Raw genomic sequence first — 27,774 nt, forward strand, 5'->3', positions numbered from 1 at the left:
TAGATGATAGATAGATAGATAGATAGATAGATAGATAGATAGATAGATAAAAGCTAAATAGGTACCTATATCTATATTTATATGCAGAACACCAGAAAAAAATGGATAAGTTTGCATTTGAGCAGTTCTCCTGGAGACTTTGTTTCCTGAGCCTATCTTGTTTACCCAAAGTTATGTGCTCCCTGCGATCCATTGTGTGATACACTACCCAGATTTTGAAGTTCTGTGATAAGCAATGAAAAGCCAAATAAGAATTCCAAACATAGTAATGACACAATCAAAGTGTCAGAGTGGGAAATGAATCAGGGAGGAAGGAAACTGTGGCAAGGAGCCTAGGTAAAGGATGGAGTAATGGGCAAGCTGTGAGTTATTGAGCACAGGGCTGAGCCTGGCGGTGGCTGAGGCAATGGGTCATGAGTCATGGACTGAAAAATGATTTAGAAGGTAGCAGCAACATCCCTGGTGTCAGGTCGAATGTGGTTGAGCTGAGGGCTTGACCAAGTGTCATTCTAAAGTTTCAGATTTTATAAAAGGATTTAAAATTCATGACCAAAATGCTTCTTTCCATAGGAAAACTTCAGATCCAAATTTAAAGTTGTCAGTACATCATAAAGCAGTGAGATAGTCCACAGTTCTCTGAATCAATGAAGAGTGGGAAAGGGAGAAGAAAGGGAAAAATACACACACACACACACACACACACACACACACACACACACACACACACATCAGGAGAAGCTAATAGCCAAACTATAGTTATTGAGATCTTCTGAATTCTGTCACCCTCTGTAATTCAGAATTCTGCTGTCACTTAATGCATAAGACTGCCAAGAACAAACCCCAAAATATTTCTAATGGAGACATGAATGGTAGAACTGTTTTCTCAACTAGAATTCTATTTCTCCTTTATTGTTCCTTCCTGCAGGAGAAAGAAATGTAGTGAAAATTGGTCTGTCATTGTTTCTCGTTTAAGAAACAAAAAAGAGAAACATTGAAATATCATGAAACTCCCTTTTGTAAAATAACTGAGCATGCACAACATAACCCAACCAGTAGCAGTGTAACCAATTCTGAATGTTAAGCCATGCATTGAATAACATTTAGACATCAAAAACGTAGTTATAGGAAAATTTTGTCCATGAGGATGGCTGAAATAGTGAACCAATGTGAATGAAATCTTTGTTATTCAAATGCTCTTTTACAAAGAAGTGCCATTTTCCTGAAGAACCAATGTTTCCAAGAGTTAAGGGGGTATTTATTCTTTAAACATTACAACTCTTCCTTTTGTAAATAAGATCATGTAAATAAAACTCCTCCTGAAATATACCATGTCCTTTTTTACGTGCATATGTGGATTTTACAGAACAACATATCTTAATGGATCAAGGTCATCGCTGTGCATTCCAACTATCATTTTAGGCTACACAACTTAGAACTATTTGCAATATGTAGAATTGGCCCCCACAGTAACAGATATGATTTTAGTCCTTTTATCTGTTTCTCTGGTTGTTTTGTCTTCTTTGTTGTCAGGCTTTGGTTATACATTCAGGCTATCTCTGCTCTCGAATCTTAAGTCTACCCTTTCATTTTCATAATATATATTATTCCTGTTCTACTGAAATCCTGGAAAACAAATAACCAAGTGTGTTATCGGGATTGTACATCAAGTAGGGCTAAGTCTGCTCTGAGGAAAGACAAGATCTTGTCTATGCTTAAGCCATACTAAGGTAGCTTTTGTGCCTGGGAGACTGTATTATGTAAAGTTAGGGTGGGGGAGAATTCAACAACAGAAAAACCTAAACAGTTTGACCTGAAATAAATCATTTTGAAGTCTCTCAGGCTCAGGTTCCTTCTCAATACAAGCAGAAATCACAGTACCGCCTCTGTTAGGGTTATTGCAGTGATTAAATGAGGATGCATGTGAAGAGCCCAGTACTACACCGACTGCATAGCTATCCTCTAATAATTAAAGCAATTATTTTTGTTATTGATTTTGTGACATACATTTTGACTGCTCAAATAATATTTTTGTGTGTCTCTTTGCACTGCTTCTAAAGGGAAAAAGAACACTATGAGTGCTCAGGCTTCAGTGAAAGCTGGAAGTACAGTTATAGTTGAGGAAAATGCCAAGCCCTTCATTTCAGTTGGCATTCAGCCAGGGTCAAGGCCATTTAATAATCTCAGTTATTGGGGAAAGTGAGGCATCTGGGTAAGATTCTACAATAGATTGCTTTGATCTCAGGTGTCTACCATGGGGTGTTTGCTTAAAAGGAACAGAGGCAGGTGATGGTCCTGGTAGAATCTACTAACCAAGCATGATTCAGAAGCTAGATGCCAAGAGGAAACATGTTAGAACATACAGAGGTCAAGGTGAGTATGGCTGGCCATAAGGGCAGCATCTGTGATCACTTCTACTGGCTGGCGGACAGTGCCAGGTTGAGGAAAATGGTCATCTTGACCAAAAGGTCAGGGATGCTAAGGCCCAAAATGCTAACAATGCCACTTAGGAGAAACTGAAAACCCTTTCAGAATCCCATGGTTGGTCTTGATAGTCTTACCTAGGTTTTGTTTATTTGCCTAAAGTCTAAGTAACATTACCAAAAAAAAAAAAAAAAACCTATTTCTGATCATTGTTTATGTTCAAAGAAATGTTTCTCTAAAGTTGTGATCAGCATGGCAGTGCTCTTTGGACTTTGATCTTTTTTGCTCAGTCGCTTTTATATCTAAAGCAAAACACTGACGTCGTCATCATGTTCTTTTGTGTACATAGTATAATTCAAAGTCATTTGCCCAATCATCCTCCTGTTGTTGAACATGTGAACTGTTTTTAATTTGTTATTTGTTTCTGTTGCTGTGAATACCTTTGTAATTTTTCTTTACTTTTGGGTTATTTCTTCAGAGAAGCATCTAAGGTGCAGAACTGCTGGTTCAGGGGATATGATCACACTGTGGCTCTTATGACTCACCAAGATTACGACCTTGCCTTTATAACTCAAAGAATTTTTGGAAGCCTATTTTGAATCTAGTGTTATATGTTAGTGCTATAGGCAGTTGTAAAAATATTGAATGATAAATTTAAGCTGTTTTGATCTAGGGCAGTATTGATCAGAAAGGAGAAAGCGAAGGTGGAAGGGAGGGAAAGAGGGAGGTAGGGAAAGAAAATAAGTAAAAAGTAGAGAGCAAGAAGATGGGAGGAAATCAAAGGAAGCTAAGTTGAAATCCTGTGACTCGCAAAGAGGAGCTCCTATCACATGGTTCTCAGGGTGTAAGGGCACTTGGGTGTTGAGACAGGAAATATCTTACTGTCTAACCCCACATGGGCCCCCTTTGAGTGCTTCTCTCAACCTCTGCCTAACAAAGGGCACTGCCAAGTGTGAGCCTGCCCCAGCAGCATCCCATCACAGCTGGAAGATGCACAACCTCCACATGCACAGCAGATCCACTTCTGGGTCCAGCAAATTCTGCTTTCACTTCCTCCGTCTTCCTAAAAGGTTTTTGTTTTTTGTTTTTTTTTTTTTAATGCAAACTCTATATTATGCTGCCACCATTATATCTTTTCTCTTTCTAAACTCTGAGGTTTCTACTCTTCTAGTAGTTACCAACATGGTGGATTGACCATAAACCCTGGCCCTGCTACCCATGTGACACTCTCTGAATGGATCTTGGTGAGTAACTTCATCTCTCTGTCCCTCATTTCCTTCACCTGGAAAATGAGCTTTAGCTCTGTGCATGACACCATAAAGTGCTCAGGGAATGGTTATGTTATGTGATTATGGCCATTGTGGATTAATCTATGCTTAAATCAGCAATGGAAAGAAGAAAACTGGAAAGATAATGCTTCTATGTATGTGTTCTTCTGCATAATGGGCATGATACTGCCCACCTAAGGTCCTGCTGTGAGAATCACTAGGTGGTGTTCATAAGAGCACCCAATAGATACCTGGTGGGCACTGTTACTTTTCTCCTGTCCTCTGCCGTGCTGTCCTCTCCTCTCCCTTTCTCTTCCTTTCTTCTGTTTAGATAACCACACAGGTCCATATCACTGCACAAGGAAAAGCTAAATCTCTCTCTTTCTGCCGTTCCTATGGGTGGACGGAACAGCAAAAATAAACCAGAAAGAAAGAGCCCTGATGCAGTGGTTTGGCTTATAATGGAAGGAGGGTAAACAAACCACTGTTCGCTGAGATGGAGGAAGGCTGAGGGTAGGAGGGAAAGAAGCCTGAATGGGACTTTTGACAAATCAAACTGGCTGTAAATCTCAGCCACAGCAGAGAGCCTGTCTACAAGACAGATTCAGGACCAGTGAGTTAGTACTCCCCAAAGCAGAGGTGAGAGACAGGGTAAGATCATTATGATTGGAAACGGATAAGGGGACAGTCAAGGAACTGTGAATAAAATGCCTAATTGTACCTGGGGTTTTATATTTCCTTAAATCCTATTTTAACGGTGTGCTTTTTCATAATATGAGTGGGTGGTTACTGGTGGAGAGGGTTATTATGCTTAACTATTTTAATGAGAGTTTTGTTATGTGTATGGGGGAACAAGCTGGGTAGAAAAGCACGCAAGGCTCCATTTCTCTGCTAACTTTATGGCTCCAACCAAGGTTACACCCAAGAGTCAGCTATTTAAATCTAAATACAGAATAAAGTAATGTTAGACAAGGGATGCTGAGGAGGAGACGTGCTGCTTATTGAGGAAGCCTAAACTTAGAAACTAGATATCACAAGCCACCAAGACACTATCAGGAACTCAAAGTCTCACTTTGGAAAAGGAGCTGAACATCGTAAATGTGGACAATGAGGGCAATGAGATGAGGGTCTCCTCAACATAGAACCATGCTGGTGTTATCTCTGTCTCAGATCCTGAATCAAGGGGTGACTACTGTGGGCAGGGCTGATGAAACTCTCCAGGAGCTGTGGTGAGAAAAGAAACATGAGTGGAAAATGAAGAAAGCCTATGTCAATAGCTCTCAGCACAATCGTCTGCACCATTTTAACACACTGTGCTCAGGTCTGAAAGAACACCCACCGTTCTTTATTACACTCACCTGTTAGCACTTCATTTTAGTATTTACAATAGTAAATTACTCTTGTCCTCCACTAGACTGAAAAATAAGGCACGAACCCTATCTGATCAGAGGTCCTCCCAGGACCAAGGACAATGGCCCAGTGCCCATTGGGTGCTGCATAAATGTCCACAACAGTCATCACTTTCAGCTGATTACAGCCAGCTTATTAAGACTTTGTCGCTTAGAGCCACAGTACCTGGGTTTGTATCCCAGCCCTGATGGGGTAAGTTACTTATCATGTCTCTGCCTCAGTTTCCTCCTGTATAAAAGAGCTAGCATGGAAATATGTATCTCAGAAGAATTTTTTTAAATGAGTTAACTTATGCTCGTTGACCTCAACCCTGACAGTGCTCAGCATCAGCTACTCAGTAATGTCTTTATCGTCAGCATCAGCATCAGCACCTCCATCACTACCAGATCAACTCTCAGACCCCGGGGACAAGTCACTAAACTCTTGATTACCTCTTCCAACTCTAACTGCTGCATGTTCACTGAGATCACATCTCACCATGGCACTTTCTGGTTCCCTCCATGGTATATTTTACCCACTCTATATATTAGTCACAGAAGCTTCTGAGTTCCAAACTAATTTGATCTGCCAACCAATGCATGTTTGAAACACCCTTGTTGATCAGCAAGAGAAATTTGTGTTCGGGGCACTGAGATGTGCTGGTGCATGTGTAATAATTGGCCAAAGGAAAATACAAACAGGAAAATGAAATACATAATGCTCCTTAGGGGCAAACAGAAATATCTCTGCATTACCTGCTGTTTGAGATTATTCACATGAGAGCTTTTATCCATTAGTGTACCCAGCAAAGAGTTAAATAGAAATCTGATAATAAAATGGCAAGTGCTGTGTACCACCTTGTCATAGAATCCACTGTCCTTTTTGGATGGGAGAGCAGGATAATGTGAAATGAGAAGTTGAGGAAAATAACAGACGTTGGAGTGAGGTGCTAGAAGAAGGCAACCATAAAATCACTGAAAATTCAGGGGGAAAAGATGGCAGAACAGGAAGTATAATTAGTCTAGCCAATGAGATTCACCGAATGCAGCCTTTACATAACAAATGAGTGGCTGAAGACTACACATTTAAATATATATGTATACTCATAAAATACCCTAAAAGATCACACAGGAAATTGATGGTATGGGTTACTTTCAGGAAGGTGAAATGGGTGTCTGGGGATATTTAGGGGAAGTTTACTGGAAATTTTCTTTTGTCCTTATAACCATATGAACACATTACCAATTTCAAAAATTTTAGAAAAAAATACCATAGTGAAAGAAATGGAAGTTTGGACCTATATTGTGGTTCCACTTTTATCAGTACCAATCCTTGTGGTTTCTACCAAGTCTTTACTCTCTCTAGACCTTGACTTCTTCCTCTCAAGTGAAGGAATCAAATCTTACTTTTCAAGATTCTCCCTTAAATAGGAATCGCAATGCTTCAGCTAAGCTACTACCAGCCCTGTGGAGTATGAGCCTTCAAGCTCTCTCCTCCAGACCTGGTCCTTCCAGGCTTTGACCTTTCATGGCCTTCACATGCCTTTGCTTGACCTCTTCCATATAGGACTTGCTGATGACAGGAGAAAGGTGGCTGAAAGCTTTAACTCAAGTAAACCAAGGATGACTTAAGGGCAGAAACACACAGGGAGTGTAAGAAAGAACTCAGAAGAAAAGGAAGCAAGAAAGCCTGGGCAGGTATAAGAAACTCATGGAGTAGTACTTTACAGCTGCAAACACCATTGTAAAAAAAGATGGCGAAACATCTGCAGTGCCAACTCCATGGAGGAATATGGGGAAAGGCATGGGAAAATGGGGGTACCATGAGCTAAAAACCATAGAGGAGGGTCCTCCTTACTCTCTTTCTATAAATACAGAAATCTCCGCTATGATTATGGGACATCCACTCTGGTTCTAAAACTTTTGTCCAATTTGAAGGCCTTAAAGCCTTAGCATGGGCTTAGAAAATATCAAAAAAGACTACTAGCTTCAGGTGATATTAGAGAGAGAAAGAAAAAAAGGAGTAGCAGCAGAGAGAAGGACAAAGTGGCAGAGGGAGCCAAGAACAATATAAAAACAAAGAGAAAGGAAAAGCGAGAGGAAGAGAGATTTAAGGTCATAGGTCGACAGACCCACAAAAGCCCACATGCCCCATACTAATAAACACTAATACTGAAAGAAGGGCTAGCTGTCGTCTCTATTAGCAGCATGTTCCAGAGGAAAAAGCATTCAGCATTCTAAGCAAGAAACCAGAAACTAATTCTGCCACCCACACCCCCAAAAAATCCCAGAAGTAAGAGACCAAATAAGAACAAAGACCATCAGAAGAGAGACTGGCAATTAGAAAGGCTAAATCCAGGTTATCAGTGGACTCATACTCCACAAGCCAGAGGACCACATGGTAAGGCATCCACAATCCTGTTATCAGGAGCAGAAACTACAAGAAAAACAGTGAAGAACCAGGGACAGTTAGCCTAGAGAAGTACCAACTGACCCGAAGACTTTGCTCAGTAGGTAAACAGCTAAGCTCCTCTGGTGCTCAAGAACTGGGTTTCTATCAATATCTATGAGTTCTCACATGAAACAAAGATGAAGGGAAGCAACAATGCAATGCAATATGTTCTAAGATAGAAGAGTTCCCAGTGCACTACTGCAGGCAGGATGCAGAGAACGGATTCCAGCAGCTGGAAGGGCTCAGGGATAAGTGGTATTTCAGCTACTGTGCCATTCCCAACCCCTGAGTCATAGGAACTGCGGGTAAACAGGAATGCTAGGATTTAATAAAGCCTAATCAAGCCAAAAAAAAGTGCCAGCTTCTAAAATTATATTACACAAAGAACTGCAGTGACATACACTGACCTCCTCCTGCCCCAAAATACTCATTTCATTGGAGAAAAGAGCTTATGAACTGTGGCAGTGGTCACACCACAGAATATGCAATCAGACCTTTGTACTCCTCTGTGCACAATGCCAGGTGTGGAGCAGCAGACGTCGTAGAGGTAAACAAGCAAAGGAAATTTTTCTTAAAATCTTATTATTGGGAAACCACAGTGCTAAATTCTAATTTCTTGGTGGAGAGGTTATGTGGGTTGGCTCATCCACTGCCTCGTAAATTTGTTTTCCTGGCCAGCGGAGTCCACTGGGCTGTGGAAGCTAATTCACAGGAGCCATTCTTTGAGAGCACATGGAATGGAGCCCAACTGTTTAGATGCCAAAGCTGTCCCCTCCTTTAGTTGCTGTAGGGCTTTGAGCTAATAATGTAACCTCTCTGTGGTAAAGGTTTCCCCTCTTTGAAACAGAGAAAATCTTAGTATTTATCTAGCAGGATTATTCTGAGGTTAAACACTGAGAGCACTGATGACACTTGTGTTTAGTATAAAACACTCAGGAGAGATCTTAGCACTTAGAAACCGCATTGTTACAGTTATTATTATTTGTCATAATACAGTACTTTGGAAAGAAACATAATGGAGAGGGGAAATCCTGGACTTTGGAAAGACTGAGAATGGTATTCAAATACTATCCTCCTACCTTTTGTTCAACAACAGCAAAAAGAAGGCAAAAGACTAAGGTTGTAGCTCAGTAGTAAGGTGCTTGCATAGCATCAGAAAGAATCTGGGTTCAATTCCCAGAACTGGAGAAAAAAGGTAAAAATTCCTTCCCCACAAGGTTTGAATATGAAAGAAAAACTATGCCTACTTTTATGCCTGGCATATAACAGTTATTCAAGAAATGTTACTTTCTTTTCCCCTGTTACTCTGTATCAGTGTGTTAATTCAATGAGCTAAGACACTGTGCTAATGGGCAGAAACACAAACATAAATGGGATAGAATCTCTGTCCTCATAAAGAGCTCATAATCTATAACAAAAGTCTGGATACAAGCAATGACAAATGTGATGACAAAAGTCTGTTATGGAGGTATCAATACAAAGTGTTTTGGGTTCATTGGGGAAGAAAGACCAAAAGAATCAAGAAAAAGCATTGCATTAGAGGCAAAACTTAGGATGGGATTGGAGGAAAGAGCAGAACTTCACCAGGGTAGGCACAGGGTGCTTGCTACCAGGGTCCAGGGTATCTTAGGTACACTGGGAACATGCTGCACACATGAGCCATGTAGAGAGCCGCCAGTCTCCGCTTGGGATGATTACTGCTGTGTCTCTTTTTCTGATTTCGGTGCCAACACCCTTTGGATCTAAACAGGACATCCCCTCTCCCTAAGCAAGCTGCCCATCTGGAGAATGTACAAGAAAACTCATGGCAGAGAAGACAGTCAATCCAAAGTAGCAGGCATACATTTCAAGAGGGAAACTGCCAAGAAAGAAAAATCCCACAACAGCCAAACAAATCAAAATCATAAAATGTTTTAAAGGCTTTTTATAAAATGGAGCTGCATGACACTCCAGAGTGAGGGTTCTGGGAGCTGGAACATGCCTATCCCAGCTGCTTCACTATAACTGCACTGAGGCCACAAGTCCACTGCACCTTAGTTTTGGGTCACACCTTAGTTTAGGTATCTTCTGGACAGAGCCCTGAGACCAAGCCCAGAACTTTGGAGTACAACCCTTTGCCACAGGCCCCAGTGCCCTTGGCAGCCACAAAACCCTCCCACCAAAGCTAACAGCAAACATTCCTGACACATCAAATCCAAAGTAGAATCTCAGCAGCAGCAAGCTGTGAAAGTTTCTTCCCTAGATGAACAAGAAGAGGCCCTAGGTGTGCAGTTGTGTGTCTGTACGTAATGCATGTACATGTTTATACATGTGTGTTGCATGTAACATACAGATGTATATATGATACATCACCTATAAAGAGCAAGTAATGTGTATATGTTTGAAATATGCACATGCGTGTCCTATGTGCATGTGTTGAGTGGTACATGTGCATGTGTTTGTGAGTAGTTTGTGTTATGTGGTGTATGCTGGCATGTATGTGTGTCATGTACTTTTTCTTGTATGTGCGTATGTGTCCTCATGTGTGTAGTGTGCTTATATCTGTGTATGTGTTGCTGGGTGTGTGTGAGTAGGAGACACGAACCCCAGAGTCCAGCAGCAGAGTGTGGCTAGCCCAAGGGATGCTCTGCAGGACAGTGGGGAGGGAAGGGCCACCTGCCACCACTTCCCTCCTCCTTGGACACCCACTGCTCATTGGACAGATTTATCTGAATTGTCCCTAATTCACTGTTGCAGTGGAGGTGAAATTCCTCTCCACTCCCAAGTCTTTCCTTCCTTCCCCAAGTCTCCTGCCCCCAAAGGACCCCTTTTGCTCTTTCTCCCATTGAGGCACCTTCCCAGCCTCAGGATCCATTCTCTCTGTCTCACTCAACAAATATACTCTGCAAAATGTCTAGAAAAATTTCATCCCATGGAGTAATAGGGTTCAAAGTGTCACCTGTCCCAGTGAGGCTCCAATGAGTCAATGGCTTGGGAAATAGAGGCGAGTCCTACTGTGTACCTTATATCATCAGGGAACCATGGGAACGAGATCCTATGGGTCTTGACAGAGGACAAAAAGCATAAGGGCTGTGGAACAATAGAAAGAAGCAGCACTTTGGAGACCTGGGTGCTGACTCAGCCCCACTGCCCAGGATATGTGATCTTGGGCCAGTACTCACCTCCCTAATCTCAGCTATGAAGTCCAGCTAGACATCCACAACACACCTATTCAGTGTCCCAAACAAGTGCAGGTTAGATGTTTTAAAAAAACAAATTTAAGGATGGAAAGTTTCCAGAGATTAGTGGATGACCCTGGGCCCATCCAGGAAGGGAAGATGATATGATCAGACATCCGCTGGAATGGGAGCATCAGAGTCTCCTGTCCAGGACCGGCTTGGCTTTCTCTTCTCCCTCTCCTGGTGGAGGAGGTAGGAACGGAGGAGGCTGGAGCAGCTGTTGCTTTCAAGGGAGGGCTGGGGTACACCAGAGAAGTTCCTGAAAGGCAGAGGGGAGAGCCTTGCCAGAGAGCCCAGACTGTTAGAGGCCCAGTAACTGCTCAACCTCAAAACACATACTCCTCCACATTACACACACACACACACACACACACACACACACACACACGCACGCACGCACACCAATCGCACCCCACATCCGGAAACCATAACCATTCGCGCCTACCACCACCCGCTAACTGCCACCATCCCCCAGAGGCACTGTCCTCCACATACTACACAGTCCCTAGCAGCCACAGTGCATCACCAGCAGACACAAGTTTCACATCCAGGAGATAGAAATACCCATTCGCACACATGGTGCACACCGCCCACACGCTCTGCATGACACCGCACTCAGACTTGCTCTGATGCCCACACTGCACAGCCTCTGTCCCTCCAACCCATCTTGCACACTCCGGTGTCCGCTCACACTTTATACAGACACAATTGCACGTAACACAGTACTTCCAACACTCTATATCTCTTCCACAACCCCGCACACCCTAGCACATCTGTGCAGTGCACCTCTCACCCTCCCCAACCCCGTCAACTCCAGCGAGAGGCTCCCGGCTCGGTGTGCAGCGGCCACAGTGGCCAGGAATTAAAATGCAGCGAGGAGGAGCCGGGCCGCGTCAGCACCGCGTCTCCAAGAGCGCACAGCGCTCCCCGCCGCCGCCCCTCCCGCCCTGAGTCGCGGGGCCAGCGAGCGAAGGAGCAGGTGCGGGGAGCCCAGCCGCGCCAGCGTTGCGCGGCCGCTGACCAAGTTCGCCCGGGGCCCGAAGAGGGCCGGGCATCCAGGAGAGGAGCGCAGCCGGCCTCGCTGCCACCGCCACTGCCACCACGGGCTTGGGGTCTCGGAGGAGAAGGGCGCACGGAGCAGCGAGTCCGAGTCACCCCCAGGAGGTGTTGCCCGAGCTCTTCGGTTCCAGCACCGGGCACCACCGGGGCAAGGAAGAGAAGAGGCAGCCGACAAGGAAACCCCGCTTTTCCGGAGAAGTGAGGCACCCCTGCGGTCAGAGCCAAAGGGGAAAGCGACTCTTCCCTCTGGCCAGCATCCTTGAAAACCTCGGGCAGCAAGCAGCTTCCCGCAGGACGCCCTAAGAAACCCCAGCCCCAGGCGAAATCGGGCACTCGCGGGGCTCCGGCGCAGGACTTGGGTACTCCTTCACCGGTCTCTGCCGAGAGCAACCCGGCAGCAGTGAGAAGGAACGGGCCCAGAGGGACTGGAAAGAGGAAGCAGCCGCTGCGCGACCACTCACCCTAGTACACACCCATCCCGCCCGCCAAGCCCGGAGCCGCCGTGCGCCTCTGGGGGCGCTCGTTCGTTGGCGCCTTCTCTCCGGTGTCCCAGCGCCGCTGGGCTAAGGGCCAGGCTGGTGGGGTCCTTCGGGATGTCCAAATCAGGCATGGTGGACGAGTGGCCCCTCTCTCAAGACGAGCGTAAAAGCTGGGGTTAGACGGAGCAAGGGGGACTCAGTGCAGGGTCCCCTGAGGTCCGGGACGAGGGAAGGAGGGCGCAGTGGCCAGGGGCGGGAAAGGCAGCTCCGTGTGGGGAGGGGGAGCCCTACGGAGGTAGAGCCCGAAGTCGGGCATCCCCAGGAAGACTCGGAGAGCCTGTGAGGCGCTCGGGAGAGGCCAGTGCCAGCGGAGGCAGGCCGAGGCGGCGCTCGGTCCCGGGCGGGCGCCCGCGGAGGCGGCGGCGGAGGCGCCGGGCGGGCATGCCGCACCACCGGAGCTCCTTTCGGGCTCACGCTTCCCTAGCGCGGGCTGTGCGCGGTCGCCGCCGCTCCCTCTGCTGCTGCGGACTCCCATGGCGGCTCCGCCCGGCGCCGGCCGCGGACTGAATGAATGAGCCGGAGCCGCGGAGCCGGGCTGCCCGCGGCCGCGCTCTCCGGCCCGGGACGCTTCCGCATGGCCCGCGAGGTGGCGGCGGCCGGGCAGCCCGGGGGCGACAGAGGCTGCGAGCGAGCGCTGCAGAGGCCGGGGGTCGCCCGCAGGGGGCGGCCGTCTCTGAGCCGCGCTAAACTGCACGGGCTGCGGCACATGTGCGCCGGGCGCACGGCGGCAGGGGGCTCCTTCCAGCGGCGGGCGCTGTGGGTGCTGGCCTTCTGCACATCCCTCGGCTTGCTGCTGTCCTGGTCCTCGAACCGCCTGCTGTACTGGCTCAGCTTCCCGTCGCACACGCGGGTGCACCGCGAGTGGAGCCGCCAGCTGCCCTTCCCCGCCGTCACCGTGTGCAACAACAACCCGCTGCGTTTCCCGCGCCTCTCCAAGGGGGACCTCTACTACGCCGGCCACTGGCTTGGGCTGCTGTTACCCAACCGCACGGCGCGCCCGCTGGTCAGCGAGCTGCTGAGGGGTGACGAGCCACGCCGCCAGTGGTTCCGCAAGCTGGCCGACTTCCGGCTCTTTCTGCCGCCGCGCCACTTTGAGGGCATCAGCGCCGCCTTCATGGACCGTCTGGGCCACCAGCTGGAGGACATGCTGCTCTCCTGCAAATACCGTGGCGAGCTCTGCGGCCCGCACAACTTCTCCTCCGTGAGTTACCCTCCGCGCGAGCCCGCCCTCCCTACCCCCCCCAACTTCCCAGGAGTCCCCCCAGGGGCTGGATGCCAGGCTCCTTTTGGTGTCGCCCTCCACTTTGTGGCACCAAGGGGAAATTCTGGCTTGGGTCAGCTGAGTCTTCTCCAGGCTGGGGAAAGTTGAACTTAAGTGTACAAAGAGTCACCTCACCCAGTCCCAGCTGTCTTGGAGCCACTGCTTCCAGTGTCGCCTCTGAACTCACTCAACTAGTTATATTCCGTTCTGTGAATACTGTTTCCCCACTGTCTGACCTCACACCCAGGTCTGCAGGACTTCAAGCTCCTGCTCAGCGCCTGGGAGTAGGAATATGTTCAGGGTAGGCTGGCTGTCTTTGAGAAAGCCATTGGGAATCTTTTCCAAAATGGGCCGTCAGGAGAATCATGCAGAGTCCTGTGCAAACTCAGGATCCTAAGCAGCTTATAACTTTAGAGTTCCAAAACACTTAAGATCTAGGAGCAAACTCCCAGAATATTATCCAACACTGGAGCTATAACCAGTTTGGTGGGGGAGCCTCCCTTCTGCTAATTTGTAAAAGTGCTGGAGTTCGGATGGGAGCAGGTCCTTCAGTTGCCCTCCCTCTCAGGTAGCGTTTGAATGTGGGTCTTCTGGTCTGGAGGAATGCCCTACAGTCGGGAAAGCAGCGTGGCAGGGATGTGGATGCCTAACAGCTAGGGCCAGGAGAAGCTGTGCTCCAGGTTTGTAAGCCATTTGCTCTGCTGATTCCACCACGCTGTGGGTCTGGATAATGCAGCTGTCCGACAGAAGGTATCTGCCTTGTGCCGTCTGTCTTGAAGGAGTTCTGCTGCCAGGCCCCAGCATGGCACCAGCCTTTGCAGCCTTGTGTGTGTAAAAAATGCCCCTGAGGTGGACTTGGACAGGGAAGGTTGGTGTGTGTGTTTTATTAGCAGTGCTTTGAGGGTGATGTTGGCAACCATTCCTCATGCCTGCTAGTCTCATCTCTGATAAAGCTTTTTCTGGGATGGCAGAGAGTGGCCATAGTTCCAACAGGTGGCAATGATGTTGGTCAGGCCAGGTCTCTTATTGGCTGATTGGATTAGTCCTGTCTATGGCTTTAGTCTTACCTTACTGGTTTTGTTTTAAGTGTAGATATGGAGTGACTGAATTATCCAGCCTTAAAACATTTTTTATTTTCTAGGCTTTTCATTTGGTCTTCAAGAATGTCTACCTGGAGGTTCCTTGCCTTGCCAACCAGGAAATGTAGTTAAAAATATACTTCTAAGTAACTTCTTCCAGAACTCTTTAAGTACAATTCTGAGTTTCTTAAAGGCAAAGGAAGGAGGGTAAGATATTCTTGTCTGTTCTTCTTTGGCTGGACACTCATTAGCAGTTTCTAGAGTGAGATTGAAGTTCAAGGTTACAACAACTCCAAATTGTACAACACAGGTTAGCAAAGTAATTCTTTTCTCCAAAATTGTTTTACAACATGACATTGCATTCTAAGAGCCACTATTTGCTTCTGATATTACCTCAACAATGAGTTATCAATGAGTTGTATTCCCATTTTTAAAATGAGGACAGAGTGGTTCTAAAGAGCTGCCTATTTCTCAGAGCCAGCAAGTGCAAAGTCTAACTCTGTGTCATACAAAAATGTATGATACAGAAACTACACATAACTCTTCTTCTCCTTTCTTGGGCTCGTCTTGTTCTACCTCCCCCACTCCAACATCCTAGCTCTCCTAGAGGCTGGGAGAGTGGAAAGTAGAGCTGCCGATTAGGGTGATCCAGACCATCAAAACCTTAGCTACATGTTCAGGGCTTAGCCCACTTCTGCATACTGAGGACATAGCACCTTCAGGAGCCATCTGGCTTTAACCTCATTGCAGGGTCAGTAGTTAAGGAGCTAAAGTGAGCAGGGTCAGTAGTTAAGGAGCTAAAGTGAGCAGGGTCCTTCGTTTCTACCGCGGTGCAACTGTCTCTTACCTCCCTGTACCCTGCCTCCCTACCACTGAAGAGCTTGCTAGCCACACCTACCCAGGCAAAAGAATTACTTCCATCTGCAAAAGTTTGTGTAGTTGCAGACTTCAAGTGACCCCAAGTGGCTTCCTATCATGGCTCTGTCCTGGGAGTTTCCAACCTCTTCATAAGACTTGCTGTAGGCTTTTCCAAGGTCGTTCAATGAAAGATTCCTTTGTTGTCTCTGTGGAAGCCAGGAGCCCTTGACATATATAGCAGACCATCAGGAATATCTTCCTCTAACCACACTGCTCTGCCTCCAGCCTTTGCTGTTCCGAGGGAGTACACCACACGTGGTGGCTAAGAGCATGAGCTCTCAGGCTGTGCTGACTGCACTCAGATCCTTACTGTGTACCTTTGGCTTCATCTCTTTGTTGTTTAGGCATCTATTGGAGACAAAAACAATGTATACGCACCATACTCAGGTTTCTTCTGCTTTGGAGCCCTTCCTGATCACTCCTCAGCCCCACCCCACATCACCGAACACCTGATGCCTCACTATTTTTTCCTCCTGCTCCCCCACTTAGGTGTGGCTCCTCCTTTGTGTGACGTTGTCTTACCTATTGGGCTGTGCTTGTTCCCCATTCAGATCAGGGCAATAAGCCTGTCTGATTTCCTGTTGTCTCCAGCACCCAGCACAAAACTTGACGCTTAGTAGGAGTTCAGGAAAGGCCTGAGGGATGAATATTTTTATTAAATACCATCCAGATTTCCTATCGTCTTAGGACTCACATACCAAGACTTTGGCTTGATTTGCCTAGAGAACACCAATGGAATGCATTTCCAATAAAAACAAAGCAATGTGTGAGCATGTGTTCCTTTTGGGGGCAGGGTACATAGAATGGGGAGCAGGATGCCAAGCACTTGCCAGATGTCTGATTACAAAGTCCTAAGAGGAGTGGTATAACAGGTGAGAGACATTTCAGGGGAGACCTGGTGGAATATGTTACCTACTTCCATGCCAGTCCCATGGACTGGAAATAAACCTAGCAGGGGAGAGAGTATGTTGTTGAGCAGTGTCTGTCTGGTTTTGTTCTTAGGTTGGTTCAGAATACATTCATTCTCAGCTCCTCTCTGTTTGCAGTGGCTGGGCAGGGGTTAATCACTCTGCAGTCAAAGTGGCTCCTGCTCCTGAATGGCAGCGCTGTTTCCCCAGCATTAGCAGGGGCCTCGGCTCTGCCCACCCTGGCCCTTTACAGTTTCCTGGAAAAGAGGAACTTACCCTTCCCTGAAACCAGGCAGAAGCAGAGCTGTGAGGCTGAGGTTTGCAGGCACTGGGGTCTCAGAAAAATCAAAGATTTTTCTGAGGAAAATAGGGGAAACAGAGGCCAATACGAGCTCCACTGCAACAATCAAGAATGAGGTACTGCTCTGGAAGACAGCATGCTTCAGGGGAAAGTGTCAGGCAGTCCTCAGCTTGGAGCTTTGGCCCTGCCCCTTCCTAGCGGTGGGTGTGCCTTGGGCAGGCAATTTGCTTTCTGAGCCTCTAGTAGTAAGTCCTGTTTTGGAGGCTTGGGACCAAGATAACATATGTGCACTGCCTACCACAGCAGCAGGTGCTCAGCATTCAAGAGCCGTTATCTTAATGTGGATAGAGGGCTAGACACAGCAATTTAGCCTCTAGTGTTAACAGTTATTAATTATTATCCATATAATTATCATATTTTACCATAGCCACTTACCTGAGACGAGTTATGCTCATTTCCTTCTTTGGGCAATCAACCAGTATCTACTGAGCATTACCTGTATGTTGGGATATGAGTTGAAGGAAGCTTTGTACACATCCTCCAGCAGCTTTCAGGGCCCTCGAGGAAACAGTTATGTGACCAGAGGTGTACAGGGCTATTGTATGGGCTCCAAAGACTATCCGGATCATATTGAGGACCTTTGGTGGCTTCCTAGAAGAGGTGACATACTGAACAGAATCTTAAAGGAGAAGTAAGAGTTCCAAGGTAGAGAAGGAGTCAAGGTGAGCTCAGGGGGAAGGAGACATCACGGACAAATGAGAGAGAAGGGAAGTTGAAACAACAAAATTGAATAGGTGACTTCCAGCCCTGAGACCTGTTCAAGGTAGCTGGAGGGAGGGCGATGGGGCGGATTAATTGTGTATAAGGGTTGGGATGTAATGGTGTGATAAGTACCTGGGGGCTTCAACTAAAGTGCTGAACCTTGCAGCAAGAACTCCGACTTGCTTCACTGCTGGCTCCCAGCTACCATGTCCACAGTCACTCTTGTCTCTATATTCTACCCTTCTTGTAAGAGTTAACCTGGAGTTCAGACTTGGGACTATTCCTTTGCACTAAAATCAAAGGAAACAGCTTTGGGATTTTTATTTGTTTGTTGTTTATTTTGTTTTTGTTTTGTTTTGTTTTGTTTTGTTTTGTTCACATTTTTCATACAAAGCAGGCTGGCTGCTATAAGCCAGCAAAAGAAAACAAGAAATCATTTCAGTAACCTGTTGGTTAAAATCAGCAAATCTGTTGAAATGATGCTAGGCCAGGCAATGTGGTAGTTGTGACGACGGATAGGTCGAGGGAGTCAAGAAAAATACTTTTGCCTTTAGAGAAAGAGGAATAAATGAGCTACTACATGGAAAGTGCTTAGGCCAGTTTCTGGCACCAAGGAAGCACTCAATAAATGTGAGCTTTTTCCATTCTTATTCCTCCCGGGAAGCATTTTGAGTGAAGGACAAAGGCAAATAGTATTGGGCAACAGTGGCCAGACTGGCTGGACATGTTTCATGTCAACCTCATCTCCCCAATAACTCTGAACAGCTGCATGATAATCTATGTTTTACAAATAGCCTTATGGCAACTCAGGGAGGGTCTGTAAGCTGACACTGCAGAATCAGCAGGTAAAAAGAAAAAAAAAAAATGGGAGTAAAACACAAGCCATCATGATTACAAGGGAATGTGCTTTCTCTGCAGCCTGATGAGGAGAGAGCAGTGTTAGGCAGAGACAGGAAGTGTACCATGGGAAGTCCACTCTAGACTTAACTTTGCCCTGGCCAGCTGTGTGACTTTGGCCACAAGATCTCTTCTGCTCTAATAGGGTATGAGCCAAATGATCAATGGGACTTAGCAGACAAATTCTCTATTCAAGTGGGCAGTCAAGGGAAAAGAGGGCTTAAATGCTGCAGATGGTTCGAGCTTCTCAGCCAACCAGTTCTTTTCTTCACAGAGCTGAAATAGTGATTAAGGGGGAAATGTACAAGTTATCGAAGTGCTACAGACAGCACAGTGATTAAATAGACATTTATACAAGGAACATGAAAGACCTCTACCAGTTATTTGACTTCAGGGAAATTAGTTTAGAGAATCAAATGTAAACTCTGCTCAGGTCTGCAGATATCCACACTGACCAGTGTCAGGCTTATTCTGATAGGGGCTATTTTGGGGCTGCTGTGACCAGACATGAAGGCATCCGTCAGATGTCAGCCCAACTGAAAAGGCTGGAACCATAATTAGGCCATTTGCTTTGTGTGTCTGTCGCTTCAAATCTCCTAAGTGGTTTGCTTCAATCAGCAACACAGAGATCCAGCCAACCAATTCCCAGTAAGTACCTACTGTGTGCCAGACACAGACTCAGAAAGATGATCATAAATCTAATATATTTGGGGTAAATAATCCCTCAAAAATCAGTGTGCTTATTCAGAGTAGATGGATCTTGAAGAAGCCACTTGTCACACAAGGAGTAGGACTGGGATTTGATTTGTCACCTGTTAGATGAACAGTCACGTTCATCATTACCAGGATCCAGTGAGTGTTGTGGAACCCACTTTACAGATGAGAAAACCAAGGCACAGGGGCGGTATGAGGTCACACAGCTGGGAGACAGCACAGTCAATGTTCAACCAAAAAATCAGTCCAGATTCAAAAACCAGTGTTCTTTTCATGACTCCATTCTTCAAAAACTCAGAGAGGCTGGTGAGAACAACCTGCACATTGAGGGTACCAGTCAGTCTCAAATTCTTTAACTTGGAGTTCCTTTCGCTGCACATTGGTGTGGAGTCTATAAGTCATGCTGGACTCCAAGGCCTGCAGTCCTGAGAAGGAAAGGTGCTTCTTCAGAGGCCAAGATCAATAATGAACCTGCGTTCTCCAGCTCTGACAGTCAAATGCAATAGATCTGTGGAAGGGACTCTGCTCAGGAGTTGTGAGGAACTTTTAATTATGCCACAGTTTGAACTAAAATTCCATTTTCATTCTTTCAAGGGCACTGATAACTTGAAGACCTGAATGAGAAAATGTTGCCAAATTGAGACCCAGCTCAGGCCTGAGCTAACAAATAGATGAGTCATTTGTAATTGGAACATGAATTGTTGATAAAACAAATAGAGGCTGCGAATGTACTCAGGAAGTTTGTTCTCCTGAGCATGTCAAATATCTCCCCTGACACCACTGTTTATACTATTAATTTGCTTAGTAAACTGTTTCCTCTGATTCCACACACATTGATTGAGCTCCTACTTTGTGCCAGGCACTTTTACATCTATTATTTTATTTTAGCCTGACAGTAGACCAGAGAAGAAAGTTACTGCCTTTTCTCCCTTGTACAGATAAGGAGGCTGAAGCATGGAATAGGTCAGTTCTTTGCCCAAGATTACAGAGAAAGGCAGTAACCTTCAGGTTTCAAAGTCAATGTTCTTTGCACTGTATCATTGCTGTTTCCTCAAAGAAGTCTTCATGCACCTTTGGCCAGACAAACTTGCATATTTAATCAGCAGAGTCTTCATTTATTATGCCTGGAAAGGAAGTCGTAATCATTTTCCTATCTCACTGTGGCCCTATAACAGTAGAGATGCTGTCTGCACTCAGCTGGCTGCCTGACTCCAGATGGACATGACTTGCCCCTGGTAACACATCAGGGTGACCATGAGTAGAATAATCAGAGTTAGAATTCAGATTCCTTAATCTTATTCCCCTGCTACCTCCAGTTCCTCTATTCCCAGTAAGAGTGATTTTGAGGGGATTTAAAGGCCCTGAAAGATTCTCTGAGGGCAAAAGTGACAGGCTCATGAGACAAGAATTAGCACTGTATGTGACTACTGAGAACTGGCGGTGATGCATCTGTCCAGACCCTTCCTTCTGCCCCAGATGTCTGCCTGAGTACATTCAGGTGCCTGGGGAACAGTAGGGAGCACCCTGGAGGGAACATGCTTCTCACATTTGAGCATGTGCAGAGATCCTGGTTCAGTAGTTAGGAGGAGCACCTGATGTTGTGTGGGATGCAGATGTTGGCCATGGACCATACATTGAGAAACAAGACCATGTACTCCTTGAAGCCCCATGAAAGCTGAGCAAGAGGGACCTGTGCAATTCTCGGTCAGGTTTGGTTCACTGGGTCTTGAGATTTCCATGTGGGATGGGCTTCCTGGAGTGAAGGAAAGCCAGGGTCCTGGGGATGGGCAGAAGCACCATTGCTCTAGGTTGGCCTCTCCCACACCAAAGCAGGGTCAACAGAGGGCATGGGCATAGTCAGAGTGTCAGTCAAACCAAACTGCAAAGGCTGCATGGTAGGCTGAATAACGGGCCTTTAAGATGTCCCTATCCTCATCCCTACAGTGTGCCTATGTTACCTTTGAAGATGCAATTAAGTTAAAAGTTTGAGCTGGAGAATTATCTAGATGGGCCAGTGTAAAATGGACCTTCATACATGAAGAAAAAGAGGCAGAAAAGTGAGAATGAAAGATGTAACCATGGAAGCAGAGTCAGAGTCAGCGAGAGATTTGAAGACACCGCATTGATGGCTTTGAAGATAGAGGTTATTATTTTATGATGGCCACCCAGTGTTAAACATAAGAAAGTGCAGGAAATACATCCACAACACTAAAGACCTAGAAAATCCAGCTGAGAGCCTGGATCCCATAGCAATACCCTGTATGAGTCCAGCTGAAAACCTAGAGCCTATGACAATGCCTCCCCCAAGTCCAACTGGAAGTCTAGGGCCCACAACAATGACTCACACCAGTCTGTACTGTGGATCTGCACTTGGAAGGCCCAAAGGTTAGCAGAGGAAGCTAGAAAGTCTATGCCAGCAGGAGTCTATGCTAGTAGGTTGAGGGTTCTACACTGGAGCCAAGGAGCAGCACTCAAAATAGGGACCAGGGCTCCCCAGAAAAGTACCACAGCCATCCTCAGTGACAATGAGCTCCTCCAATGATAACAGTCAAGTCATGTCAGAGAAGCTAACGTGACAGGCTTCTCCTGGAGATTAAACAGCACACATCTTCTTCAGAGCCAGAAAGTGATACTCAATACAAGGTCCAAAGCTCCCCCAAAGTAAACCACAGCCACTCTCAGCAACAAGGTCCAGAGCTCCTCCAGTATCTGGGAACAAGCTCCTCCAGGAGAACCAATGACTCCAAACAGTGACACCCACTAAGAGAACCCACAATGCCTCACTCTTCCTCTCCACAGCTCCTTTTTTGCTGGCAACTTTTCTCAGGTGGGCCATCTATACTCAGCACCATGCCAGTTTAATTCAGCTGGTGTTAAAGTTGACCACTAGTTTTTAATCCATAGCACATGTAATGGGAGCCAGGAAGACCAATTTTAGACTTTCAACTTCTAGACTACAAGATAATACGTTAATATTGTTTGAAGATACTAACACCTGTGGTAATTTGTTACAGCAGCTATAGGAAATAATAAGATTTCATTTGTTTCCAATGCATGAAATGTTTTCTATTACAGCCTGGAATCCACATAGTGAATCACCAGCCTGGGTAGGCTTGGAGCATCATCTTTCTGAAAAACAAGAAAATAAAATAATTTGCCACAAACATGCATTTAGCTTCAAAAATAGCACAGGAATATTTTCACTACACTTAACATTTATGCAAGCATGGGAATTTGATTCTCAGAAACTTTTAGAGAAGGCAGCAGGGGAAGAGGTTAGAAAGGTTTCTTGGGAGGCAGATGGACTCAAGTTCAAATGGTAGCTCTGCTACATTTTCAGTGAGTGGCCAGTGGGAAGCTACTTAGGACCACTGCGATTCTGTTTTCATAATTGTAAAACAAATCATACCTTCCTCACAGGATTGTTGTGAAATTTAAATACATTAACATTAAAATTACTTATTGAAAGCCAGCATGACCTAGTCTTGGTGCATAAGAGTTGAATATAAACAGAGAAAGTGCCCCACTTTCTTATACATGAAAGTACCACACAGATATGTTGATTCTAAACAACTGTGGTCTCTAACTAACACTGTATCATCCTAAGTGACATCATCACTTCTCCCAAGGAAGATCCCCAAGACCTGGAGGAATAGCCTTCAATGGCCTCCTATATGTTGTCACCATTCTAGCCAGGAAATACACAATTTTCACATTATATGTCTCCAGGTAGGTCAGGGCCTTTGGTGTTCCTTTCCTTTTAGTACCCAGGTCAGAATTAAAAATCAGAGAGGAAAATTGAGCTGCATAAGGTCACCTTGCAAGTCTCTGGGGAGTTTGAGATAGACTGAGCATTTTGTACTTAAGCCAAAAGATAAGAGTTTCTATCACAGCCGTTGCGGTTTCTCCCTCTGTGGACTCTCCCTTCTCCCAACGTATGTATTCTGGCCATCCTCTTCTGATTCTGATGGCCTATCAGATCTGAAAGTTGTTGATACTCTGATCTCTGAAAGTGAAGGGTTTAATCTTCTCTTGGAACCCCTCCCAACAAAAATTATTCTCCCACTTTGAAATGGCACGGGCATCCACTGTGAACTCACATCCATAAATCTGCGCCTGCTGCTCAGGAAAGCAGATGAGGTTTGATTCTGCTTCTCAGCACAGTCTCACAGAGCAAATTATGGAGAGAATTTGATTTATAGGAGCACCTCAAAGGCTCTGGAGTGAGACGCGTGTTTATTCACTTTATTACCATTTATTTTACACTATCTCTTTGTGCTCCCTGCACATGGATTTGAAAGACTATTTGGATAGATGCTTATGGCCTGCCAGATTGCATGGCCCTGGTGAAGCACTTGGGTCTCTTTGGCGAGGCTGCCAGGAACTTGGATTGGAGATCCTCATGCTAATATGACCGCGGGGGGTGGGGGGCCTTTGACATGCATGCATACAAATGCTGGCCCAAAGTTCTTCCCCAAACTTCCCCAGATCTCTGGGCGCTATACCTCCACATCCAGCTGCAACTTCGGGCTGTGTACAGGCAGGCTTGATTTAAGATTCAAATATCTCAGAACAGCTGGAGATATTTAACATCCCAATAATTACATTACATTTCTGATGACAGTGCATGGAGGGAGAGGCTTTTTTTGTTGTTGTTGAATATTCTATGAGCGTCAAATACTTTAACCAGCCACAGAAACATGACTACATTTTTCACATCCAAGTACTTTCATTTTAAAAATTAAAGCCAAAGATGGCATCTGAGGCTTTAATCTTCTGCTGTGTCTTTGAAACAGGGATCGCAGTGTCCCCTCCATAGCAGCTGAGGAACTCAGGTGGGCTGTGAAGTGGAGGCAGGGAGGAATGCAGCATAAACAATAAGCACCCTCTGTGAACCTGGAGTGTGCATCAACCTTGCCAAAAGCAACACTCCAGATGATGCTGGAGTCAGGTAAGGGCTTATAAAGGCAAATCTGGCAGTTTAGGAGAACTGGGATGATGCCAGGAGGTGGGACAGGAAAAGAGAAAGCAAGATAGAGGAAGACCTACTGTGTACCAGGCTTTGAGCTTCACAATTTATCCTCTGGCTTTCTCAGAACAACATTTAGATTAATGCCTGTGAGACCCACTTTACAAATAAATAAACCAAGGCTCAGAAGGGTAATGTAGGATGCTGTGAAGAGGACCTGCATCTCGCGCTCTTAGAAGTCGGCTTTTTGAATAATTTATATTTACCCCTGGAGGCCTTACTCCCAGCCTCTTCCTTTTCGCTCCCATGTTCCGGATTCTGGACCAGCCAAGGCAGTTGAAGAGTACCACTTTATTAGACCTTCCTCTTCCCACCCTCCTGGAGTCAAAGGTTCATCGCTCTTAGTCACGGTGCCAAGTCATTTATGAGCCACTATCTCTTTTCAAGGAATTTTCCAACTTTCCTGCCCTGGCTCTGGTGGCTGCCTTTCCATGGATGCCCTGGTCTACACTCTGCCACGCAAGCCCTGTCTGTTTGAGGCCCCGGAGGCAGAGATTTGCTCAGAATAGGCCTGAAGAGTGGGTATGTGAGGAGAGCTGGGAGGAGGCGCTAGAGTATCAGAGAGCAGGGTCTCACCCTACACATTTGTCTGTGTTTTGGACTTATTAAGACATAGTAAGTGCGTAACTCATGACAAATAAACATAAGAACAAAACAAAAACAACGTTTTTAAAATACCTCATCTCTTCTGTGTCTTTCCCAGGTCATTCCTTGATACAAATCATCTGTAAAACAAAGAAATGTTTTTCACCCTTTCAGCTACACGGAACTCAACTTTTGATGTCCCTCTGAGGACTCTTTCCTTTCTTGATCTTTTACGGTAGTTGGTTTCCCCCTTATCAGCTATCATCTCCCTGAAAGCAAGGACCATGCCTGGTTCTTTTGCCTCAGCACATAATATAGATTGCAAGTTCCCCCATCTGCATATATATATATATATATATATATGCAGAAGCAAATATATACATATATATTTACCCACTGCAAGCATGGTTGATCAGTATTTTCATATTTCTTCATGTACAGTCTTACAGATGTCCATCTGCATATTGAGTTGTAGGAATGAAAGCAAAATGGGTACCACCAAAACATTAGCAAATTTGTTCATTCATTCATCTATCCATCCATCCATCCATCCATTCACTCATCCATTCATTCATTCATTCATCCATAAAAAGTTGCAGAAAACCCTGGCAGGCCAACCAGTCTGCTGGATATGGGATCTGGGGGCTGGAATTCAGGCTTCCCTTCACAGAACTCACATCTAGAACTGGGCTTTCCAAGTCTCTGTGAAGATCAGAATCACTGGGAGTGCTTGATAAAAAATCCCTGGCCCCAACCCAGGACATCTGAATCAGAATTCCCGAGGGAAAGACCCAGGGATCTATTTTTAGCATGCACCCCCAGATGGAGGGAGAATTTTAAGAACATATTGTGTGCTGGGAAATGGATGGGATAATAACATACAAGTAAGCAAATAAATGAATAAGAATGTTTCCAACATTAGTGAGTGCTGTGAAGGTAAAAACGAGGGCACCAGTAGACACCCAGGGGCTGCGTGATGAGGAAGATCAGGGAAGGTTTGACTGGGAAAGTGGCATCTTTGCTGAACTCAGGTAGTTAAGATGGGAAAGCCAGGCAGGGGTAGGAAAGAAAGCATTCCACAGAGGGATCAGAATCAGCAAATCCCAACTCCTGTGTGGGGGAAGCAGCTGCCTCCTTCCTCCCGGCGCTGGAAGCTTCAGTTCCAATAGCTCAATCCCTTGTTCTTTGTACTGTGTGTACATCTGGCTCCTTCCAAAATGTGGCTGCCTCTCACCCACACAGTGTGAGAGAGCAACGTGATTCTAGCAGTTCTGGAAATATTGACCTACAGAATGCTAATGGGATGGAGTCTTAGGTCCTGAGGCAATTCTCCTTTAAAAAATAACTCTCAGTGAGTGGCAAAAACTGAAACCCAAGAATCCAATAACAGATCCCTAAGGGTCGATTGGAAGGACTGGCTTAGCCAGGTCCTTTCTTTGGAGTTCTGCATCCTGTTAATTAGCACCACATTCCTCTGCCCATTAATCTTCCTGAGGCCAAAGGTCTTCAGCCTTGGTGTTCAGAATTTTCTTGGGCAGCCTCTCAAGGGTTAGATCAGGATGGCTGGTTGCCCACAATGAAAACAAGTTGCCCTTACCTGACCTGGTGTTCCAAAGAGTGCATGAAAATCTACTTCTGTTCATTTTCCTGATAACCACATGACATGCAAAACCAAACAGTGTTGCTCCTATCTTACACGTGGGATAACTGAGGTTTGCAGAGGACAGCTGATTCACCTAAGGTGATTTAGCTGGTACCAGAGGACACCAGGACAGTTATGATTCCTGCTTCACTACCTCCTGTGCTGATGATTTGCTTTGGGTTATCTACATCTGTACCCTTCTGCAAGTCTCAAAGGCAGTCTCACCTCCTGCGGATAATCTTCCCTGATCCCAGCCAAGGGTGTGTGAAACTTGGTCAGGGAGTTGAAGCCCTGGTTGAGAGAGCCTACTGTGGTATGAACAGAGGTTCTCAAACTTTTATGAGTGTGAAAATCACTCACGTTACAGAAATCCAGACTCTTGTTCAATAAGTGGGGTTTCAAATCCTGCTCACCTGAACTTTTCTTTTCTCTCCTCTTCTCTCTTCTCTTCCCTTCTTTTCTCTTCTCTTCTCTTCTCTTCTCTTCTTCTTTCCCTTCTTCTTCTTCCTCTCTCTTTCTCTCTCTCTCTCTCTCTCTCTCTCTTTCTCTCTCTCTCTCTCTCTCTCTCCTTTTTCCTAAAGATTAAAATCCAAGGTTTCATATATGTTAGACAAATGTTTTACCACTGAGCTACATCTCAAACCTTTTCACCAATTATTTGTTCTTGTTATTATTACTATTATTTTATGGAACTGAGGGTTGAACCCAGGCTTTTCACTGAGCTACAAGCCCAGCCAATTTTTTATTTCCACAAAGGTCTTGCTAAGTTGCTATACATACTCAGGCAGAGCTCAAAATTTGCAGTCCTCTGGCCTCAGCGTCCCAGAGTGCAGAGATTACAGGTGGAGGCCATTGTCCCCAGAAAAATCCTGCTTTCCTGGCAAGCTCCCAAGTGACACCAGCGTCACCGATGTGTGCATGAACCACGTCATGTGGCAAGGATCTCTGAGGCATGAGGACAAGGAACCGCGGGATAAGGAAGAAAGATGCTTTCTGGGTGCTTATCAACCCTGACACTGCAGTCTGTGTCACAATGCCTCATCACTCCTTTTAGACAGGGTTCAGAGGGGTCCACTTTGCCCACATCCCTCGAGAAGTGAAGCGGCTTCTCCTAGACTAGACCTTCAGGCTGCTGCTGCTTAGCAATGCAGACCACGCAGCAACTGTTAACTCTCTGTTAAGGATAACTCTCTGCTTTGTCTTTCCTAATACTGAAATGACTATCGTTAGAGACCACATGAATAGCGAGGTGGCAACAGAGTCACATAACTCCGAAATGAGTCCCCTGCAAAGACAAGCCGTAGGTGTTTCTGCTTCCTTCTCTGATTTTGTG

The 27,774-nt window shown here is 45.8% G+C and overlaps 1 protein-coding gene and 1 non-coding gene across 4 annotated transcripts in view; one reads left to right on the plus strand and one right to left on the minus strand.

Moving 5' to 3' along the window:
* Asic2 (acid sensing ion channel subunit 2) overlaps positions 1-27,774 on the plus strand; it is a 1,050,952-nt gene that overhangs the window by 787,718 nt on the left and 235,460 nt on the right. The window contains exon 1 of one of the 3 annotated variants that reach the window (XM_063250958.1): positions 11,703-13,546. The exons of 1 other annotated variant lie outside the window; for it this stretch is intronic. In XM_063250958.1, coding sequence (XP_063107028.1) covers positions 12,857-13,546 — 690 coding nt within the window. In that variant the 5' untranslated portion in view covers positions 11,703-12,856. Of the gene's footprint in view, positions 1-11,702; positions 13,547-27,774 lie in introns of those variants that run through there. One more of the 3 variants, XM_063250956.1, reaches the window with a different exon arrangement.
* LOC106027672 (uncharacterized) lies at positions 1,234-11,640 on the minus strand. Its single transcript, XR_010048179.1, has 2 exons — positions 11,534-11,640; positions 1,234-11,006 (listed from the first exon to the last, which is right to left on the minus strand). It is a non-coding gene; the product is annotated as an uncharacterized LOC106027672 (transcript).

This window comes from Cavia porcellus, unplaced genomic scaffold, assembly GCF_034190915.1.
Source record: "Cavia porcellus strain 051 isolate PalLab524CR breed Dunkin Hartley unplaced genomic scaffold, mCavPor4.1 scaffold_6, whole genome shotgun sequence".
NCBI classification, from domain to species: domain Eukaryota; kingdom Metazoa; phylum Chordata; class Mammalia; order Rodentia; family Caviidae; genus Cavia; species Cavia porcellus.